This window comes from Eimeria maxima, genomic scaffold (assembly GCF_000499605.1).
Source record: "Eimeria maxima Weybridge genomic scaffold, Emw_scaff282, whole genome shotgun sequence".
Taxonomy (NCBI): domain Eukaryota; phylum Apicomplexa; class Conoidasida; order Eucoccidiorida; family Eimeriidae; genus Eimeria; species Eimeria maxima.
This window is the reverse complement of record NW_013563767.1, coordinates 6,506-13,988: the sequence shown is the minus strand read 5'-3', so window position 1 is coordinate 13,988 and position 7,483 is coordinate 6,506. Positions and strand designations below refer to the sequence as shown.

Here is a 7,483-nt window from a genome sequence, read left to right as displayed (position 1 = left end):
CCCCCCCCCCGGCGACGGAGTAGCGGCGGCGACGGATACAGGCACACCACTTTGCATCCGCAGCCGCAGCAGGAGCAGCAGTGGCAGTAGCCGTAGTACCTTGGGAAACAGCAGACTTTTGAGATCTTTATTCTTCTGTTCCAAGGGCTTTCTGCTACAATGGCAGCAGCAGCTCCTGGCGGCGACGCGCCCCTCCCTGTGCATCCTAGCACTAAGCTACCTGTGGCGGTAGTAGGAGATTCTGCTGCAGCGGAGAATGAGTGTCGTCGGCCTTTGCCCGTCTTTGCCTCAGGCGACCCCCAACTGGAACAACGGTTGCTGCAGACCTTTGCTGCTCTTAGGATGCCGGAAGAACATCCCTCTCCATCCACGGTTGCTGCTGCAAGTGGCCCTGCTGGCGGTGAAGACGTGGAGCACCCTGGATCTCCAGTTGCTGCTGTCGTGCCTGGTGAGGGTCCGCCGGCCACAGGGCAGACAGAAGCAGGTTCTGCTGATGCTTCGGCGATGGTGGTCACACAGGGAGAAGCGTTAACAGCAAGGGGAGCACCAGCAGCAACCACAACAACACAAGTTGCAGGTACAGTTGCTAGCAGCAGCAGCAGCAGCGTCCAGGCGGATTCGGCCGTTCTTAGTGAACAGCCAGCGGGACGAGCTTCCACAGAAGGAGCAACCACTGCAGGAGGAGAGGCGGGGGCAGTAGAAGCAGCAGCACCAGCAGCAAGCGTAGGAACCCAAGCATCCGCGTCTGCTGCAACAACACGTGGGCGCAGGGTGGGGGAGGAGCAAGAGATTGCGTTGCCTAGGCGCCCTGCTACAGCTCGAGGGGAGTCCCCTGGGGCTTGCAGTGAGGCTACGGATAGCACGCATTGTACGGAGACCTTCGAAGGCGTGCGGCCCCCCCCATTTGGAAACTGGAGGTATTACTCACTTGCTGATGTCCCTGATGAGGCAATGAGCGTTGCAGCCATGAGGAGGGCCTGCCAACAAATGCTTCAGCAGCTGCGACGTGTCGCTGCTGCTACGGAGGCAGGCACTGGTGCTTCTTTGTCCGCTCTCGACCCGGCGGCCTCTGCGGCCAGACCTGTGGCTGGTAGTCCTGCGGCCTCTACAGAGACGGCAGCAACAGCAGAGGAGGAGCCAGAAGACCCCCGAGTCCATTTGGGGCCGAGGAGACGGGCTCCTCGGTCCCATACCACAGGGGCAGCATAGTAGTAGGGAAACGTAGTCGCCGCCTGGTTGTTGATCGGGAGGAACATCCTTTGGTTGTCAAGGGATATTTTCTGTTTTGGTTTTGTGGGTGACTGTTTCTAGAGGCACCGCGGGGATTGCAGGGATTCAGCAGGGACCGAACCCTTTTTGTCTGTCTCCCGTGTGTGCTCGCCCCCGTGTAAATCCATCTGGCGTCTCCCCCGGCTCGGGGAAAACTCAGAGCTGCATATAACTGCATACAAAAGCATTGGTGTGTATGCGCATGGTCCAGGATCTATTAATATGGATGTATGTTAATGGCGTACATATATGTTTGCATGTTTGCTTGTATATGTACATACATACATGTATGTGTATACATGTGTATAAATATATTTAGGGCAGACTAGGGAACCACCCAGAACAGCAGCACACATCATGTGTTATTGAAGTTGTCCCCAAATGGACGGGAGCCCTTCGTGAGAAGGCTATCTCCCGTGTATTATGTGTCTCCTCATAAGGCGACACATTTTTGTGCTGTCGTCGTACAAGCCTCCCCCGAGGAAACTGTCTTTTTGAAGGCTGCACCCTTCATTGGGGTGTATGAGTTGCCCTATGCTCGATTGCATCTTCTTAAGCAGGTTTTTAGTGGTAATAGTAGTGTCCCCTCATAGATGGCCCTGCTGCTAGCTCTCTTAGCAGATGGTCGCCTTATCAGCAGTAGTCTCAGGTTCAGCTGTCTCATGATATGTATCCTCGCATCAAGTACAGCATCCCAATAATCAAGCACACCAACCGTCAACAGTGTGACAACCGGAAGCCTGTTAAGGAGACGACGACTACCATGGGGTGGAAGGACAAAACTGCCTCCTGAGGGACTGTTCGGCAATATACACTGCTTCCCATAATGCTGTCCCATGTTAGACTGTCTCCTAAGGCTCTGCAACGGACTCAATAGACTGCCCACCAGCACAGCACGAGCCAGCACCTGAAGCACTACTATGTTGTCATGAACAATGCCCGCCAACAGGGAATGGATGCACCCCACGCGGCCGTTCCCGTTGAAGTGTCTGCATCGTCTCTACGTTGGTAAGAGGCAGGAGTACGACGGGAAGGGCCGTAAGTGGTTAGCTCCCAGCACTGTGACTATGTGCAGAAGAACGCGTCCCCCTGGCTGAGAGCACGTTGCAGTTTAGAGGTACTTGATGAGATTAAGGTTATATGGTGCTGGCGTCGCAGGCTAAGCTGTTCCCTTCGGGTGGTTTTCGCCCTAGATTCCCGAGTTTCCCGCAAAAATAACATCGGCAAATGCCCTGAAGTGATAGCCAAGAAGGACAACGTGCGGAGAGACAATGGACTCAACACGCTGCGACACGGGACGCTGGCGCTCCAGGCAAGAGGCGACAGACAAAGGCATCCAGGCAGAGCGGGAGAGCCGGAGACACGAACTCCCTGTGCAGGTCCCCCCGCATCTCTCCCTCTTTCCACGCTCTTCCGCTCTACAAGATGCTGATCCAGCCTCAGCTGCCTGTACATATCAGCTGTCTCAAGCTGCACGTACACCTCAGCTATCAACTGCAGACCAGGCATTGTTGTGGCTGGACAGCCGGATGATGTCCCCTTGCAGTATTTTGGGGAGTAAGTTGGAAGGGTAGAGAGGCGTGAGTGTGTTCCTAGCCGCCGCGAGGACGGGAGGCCACAGTATGTCTCCGTACGATATGGGACGAGCCCGCAGCATAAAATATATGTTGTCGCTGCTGCGAGCTGCCGGAACTGCAGCAGCACCACCTGCAGGGTCTGGTTCTGCAGCCGCTCCAGTACGGGAGTCGGCTGGAGCTTGTGTGCGTGTGCCGAATTTGCCCTGGTGGAGCAGGCTGCAGCGCGCAGTGTCGCTGCTGCTGCCAGTGCTGCCGGTGGAGCCAGTATTACTGTTGCTCCTGTTGCCACTGCTGCTGCATCTGCGTGTCTGTTTGCTGAGGGCCGTGACCGGGTCGAAGGAGACACCTGCGGCAAGGAGATGAGGAGATGCCGCCCGGAAGGCAAGGAGACATGTGGGGTAGGCGAGGAAGAGGCAGACGGCAAGCCGAAGCAGCGCATGGGTTCCAAAGATAAGGAGCCAGAGGAGGAGATATGAGATGTAAAACACCAAAGTTGTTGGGAACAGACAGACGGTGATGGTAAACAAAATGCATCCGATCAGCAGCTGGTCCATCTGCAAGTCCGCCGAGTCCACGCGCCGCCGCAGCACATTCCACTTTTGTCCCCTGCCGACAGTCGCAAAGAGAAAAAAAAACAGAAGCTGACCCACCCCTCGGATAAAATAAAAACAAAGTCACACGCAACAGGAAAACATGCAAGGATATGGACACATCCAACAAACAAACAGACACACCGACCAGCCCCCTAAATAGAAGACGCAGCGAACGAGGATTCCGAAGCACACCACCAACAGAACAAGATGGACGAATCCAACCCACAAACATACACATAAACTGTGGCAGTCAAACACCAGACGAATCCGGACCAATCCTGGCTCGTACAGCTACGTAAGCACAGTAATGTACTCCACTAGATGGCAAATCTTCTCTTGGGTCGGGTCACCACTGGTAACTGCTGAATGGTTTTGGTGTCCCCTTCAGCTCTCATATGCCAGTTTAAGTGCAACCGTCCTTTCAGCCTGCAGTGCGGTTGTATTACATATCAACGCCTAACAGAAACACTGCGCCGCCGCAGCCCTGCCGGAGGCTGCTCTCGGGTCTCATCGTGTTGAAAGTCAACCAACGATCCTTGTTCAAGGGCCGGAGTACTAGGGCCCGGTTCAGCGCCACACATACGACACTCTCGGGGTGCCAGGGAAGCAGGGAAGGCCGGCGGCCCGGGAAACGGCGTAGCATGAAATTCACCTGAAGAGGAGGAAGAGAGAATGCAAACTCTTTAGGTTCACGTGCAGCAGCCTGGCGCACACGAGGTACACGTAGAAGATGTGCAGAGTCCCCACCATCAACAGGTCTGCAGATGCAGCAGCAAACAATGACGCCGATAGCCCCAACCACCCCAGACGGAAGGTCATCAGCACAGAGCCAAGCCCCGTCTTCAGCCACAAGTGACAGGCGCTCCACATGAGCACAAACTTGCTCCATAGACTCTTGCTGCTGCTGCTGTTGCTGCTAGGTGCGGACGGTTCGTGGGGAGAGGCGAGCTTGGTCGAGTTTGTGGGAGCTGAAGGTTCTTCCTGCCACAGCAACGAGCGCAGCATGTGCGAGACAGCTGCAATCGTCTCGCTTAGGGACTGAAGCAGGCCTGGGGGGGTTTGGCGGTTGGCACCATGCTGTTTGTGGTGTTGTTGCAGCTGCAGCTGCAGTTGCTGCAGCTGCAACAGTAGGCCGCGTTTGCGCTGTTCGGCTGTGGCGACGGCGGAGTGGAGGTAAGCAGTCAGGTCGTTCCATAGATGAGAGGCGGTCAAGACAACTGAGCCCAGAACCCACGTCAAGTTGGCATTCAGCTTTAGGCCAGCAGGAAAGTCCATCAGCCACTGCACGTGGGCAGTTAACAAGTCCACATGCAGAAAGCAGTAACACCCGCTGAACAGGCGCAGCAGCAAAGTTGATGTTGGTTCAACCATCAACTCCCGCCAGGAAGGAGGCGAGCGAGATACTACTCCACCCCCTCGTGGACCTGCTGCTGCTGCTGTTGCTCCTGCCGCTCTTGCTCCACCTCCTGATGCTGGGGGCATCGCTGGCGAGAACACTGCGGCCGAGGAGCACCTGCGCTCCCTTGAAACATCCTGAACCTTCTGGCTCCTCCCTGCTACAGCAACTACAGCGAGACATTTGTCGTGCCTCTGCTGTTCCTCCTCCTTGTCTGCGGCTCTTTCATCTACAGCCTCAAGCGCCTCCAGTTCCTGGTCATGCTGTTGTTGCTGCTCCTCCTCCTCTGGCGGGAAGGGATACAGCTGGGGAGCAGCAGCTTCGCTGAGAGAGACAGGCCACAGAGGCGGCAAGGCAGTCGGTTCTGGAGGTGGAGCCTTAAGGCGAGACAGATACTCTGGGGAGCAAGCATCTGCAGGGATGCCCCGGTAGATGAGCACTGCCAGCAGCTGCGGCAGGAAGAGACCCAGAAGCACATCAACCACCACCGCCACAATGCCGCTGTACAGACACAACGCGAAGACAGATAAACCCCGGGGCAAACACGACCGCTTCAGTCGGGGTTGAGGAGACACCAACGCAGGCACGGCCGCGCCGTCCAGTTGCAACGCGCCTGATGCTGCTGCCGCCGCCGTCTGCTGCTGCTGTTGCTGCTGTTCCCGCCTGCTGCAATCCTCCAGCGCAGCATCAAACCTCCGCTTGCGGCTCAAAGCCTCTGGCCACGAAGCACAAATGCGAAATCTCAAAACAATCTGCTGCAGCGAGGCCGAAAGCCACAGATTGCTTCCAGGCGATGCGAAGGGCCTCCATAGCCGCAGTGTTGATACAGCCCGACACACCGTGCCCACACAATACGCCGCAGATAACAACACATAACACAGCAACTCTAACAGGGCAGCCAGATAGCCAACAACACGGGCCCGACAAGAAAAAGCCATGGACAAATCACTACCGCATTCTCCCCTCTGCTGCGGCTGCAAGGCAACCCTGCACCGAGAGACCCTGCAACCACCAGCTATTACTGTTCCTGCTGCCCCCGTTTCTGCCGTAGCTCCTGATTCTGCTTGCTGGCGCAACTGCAACAGCCTCCAGCAGTGCAGTTGCTGCTGAATGCTAGCGTAGACAGCCGCAGATACGTTGAGAAGCGTCAGATATGCCTCAAACCCGCACAGCTGCTCGGTTCCGTCGCCCCGCTGCTGTTGCAACAGCTGTGGCTGCTGTTGTTGCTGGCCGCCGGTGCCGGTGTCCTGAGCCACTTGGCGCAGAAGAGCCTGCGCTGCTTTTGGCCTCTGAACGAATGCGGCCGCAGCAGAAGCCTGCGCTGCATCGTGAGGTGCAGCTGCTAGCGTGGTGCTACTCACCCAAGACGGTAGCCTATACAAAAACACCACAGAGCGAGGGGAAGCGGTAGCTGTTGGTGGTGCTGGGGCTGCCGTTGCTGCAGGGGGGCCTTCTCCTGCTGCCGTGTCTGCTCCCGAGCATTGTACAATACTCCAGCTTCTTGCTTCAGAATCTACGGCTGCGCCAGCAGAATCTGCAGCACCTGTTCCTTCTGCTATGTGTGAAACGATGCTGAGTGGCACGGGGAGGCCTGTGGCCACTTCTAACCAGAGGTCGAGCCAAACAGCTGAGTTGCGCTCCTCAAACCCAGGTCTACCCCCGTCCTGCTGTTGCTGCAAGGAAAGAAGCACCTCTGTCTGAGAAAAGGGACAAGTTGCCTTTAAGTCTGGCCCCCGCCACCAACCGATGAGCTGGACGGGCTGCGGCAGCACGCGGTAGTCAAAGACAAGGTCGCTTTCGTCGCCTGCCTTGCTTCTGCTAGTGCTACTGCTACTGTTACTGTTCGTGCATACGTCGCTACAGCCGTTGCTGCTATCGCTGCATGTGCGTTGATCCGGTCTACGGGGGCCGCCAGACTTCAGGAGCCTTTCATTGAGCTGTTGGAGGAAGAGAGCGATGAGGTGCAACGGAAGCGGCGGGAGGAGGCTGCATGCAACGGCTGTTCCGTCAGGCAGCCCCCACCCCACGAGCCATCCTCTGTCTGCCTCCAGGAGCGTCAGGGGAAAAAAGAGTCGAAACAGCGGGGAGCAAGTCACAGGCAAGCTCGCAGCAGACAAGCAGGCGCTGACATCCAGCGGCTGGAGAGGAGGGGCCAAGGCTACTCCGCAGGCTCCCTGGGGACAACGCGGGGACTCCAGGGCAGCTGAACAGCTCCCCGTTGCAGACACAGCGCAGACTGTATGGTGCATGGCGGGCGAACTGCTGCTGTTGCTTCCGTTGCGGCCTGATGAGGTCACTCGGGGGGGAGGAAAAGGTAAACGGCAGGCAAGACTGTCATTTCGAACGCTTGAATGATGCCTCGAAGCACGGTAAATAACGTATTTAGGCGCATATAATTCAGGCAGTACTGGTGGGGCTGCAGCTGCGGCGTACGTAGATCGCAACGGGACAAAAACCAAAAATAATCTGCCTGTCTAAGCCTCCAGCACGCACAACTGTTCCCTATAGAGTCCAGTCCATATGTTGAAATATACCCTTTGGGAATTCAGAAGAGACAGCGGCTACACCGGCAGAAACACCAACAGCAGTAGCAACAGCAAGACCAGACCGGGTGGAAAGCCAACGGGGGGCCCCTGCCTTGAGGCCCT

General features: G+C 56.8%; 2 protein-coding genes across 2 annotated transcripts; one reads left to right on the top strand and one right to left on the bottom strand.

Annotated features, from left to right (window-relative positions):
- Window positions 1-159: 159 nt before the first annotated feature.
- Window positions 160-1,209, top strand: EMWEY_00026110 (hypothetical protein, conserved; the record flags this gene model as incomplete). The annotated part of the gene is made up of 1 exon (XM_013478078.1): window positions 160-1,209. The coding sequence occupies one exon, from the start codon at window positions 160-162 to the stop codon at window positions 1,207-1,209; it is 1,050 nt and encodes a 349-aa protein (XP_013333532.1).
- A 1,543-nt stretch (window positions 1,210-2,752) lies between these two features.
- Window positions 2,753-7,084, bottom strand: EMWEY_00026100 (N-acetylglucosaminyl transferase component domain containing protein, putative; the record flags this gene model as incomplete). Its single annotated transcript, XM_013478077.1, has 2 exons — window positions 2,753-3,452; window positions 4,092-7,084. The coding sequence occupies 2 exons, from the start codon at window positions 7,082-7,084 to the stop codon at window positions 2,753-2,755; spliced, it is 3,693 nt and encodes a 1,230-aa protein (XP_013333531.1).
- Between the last annotated feature and the right edge of the window lie 399 nt (window positions 7,085-7,483).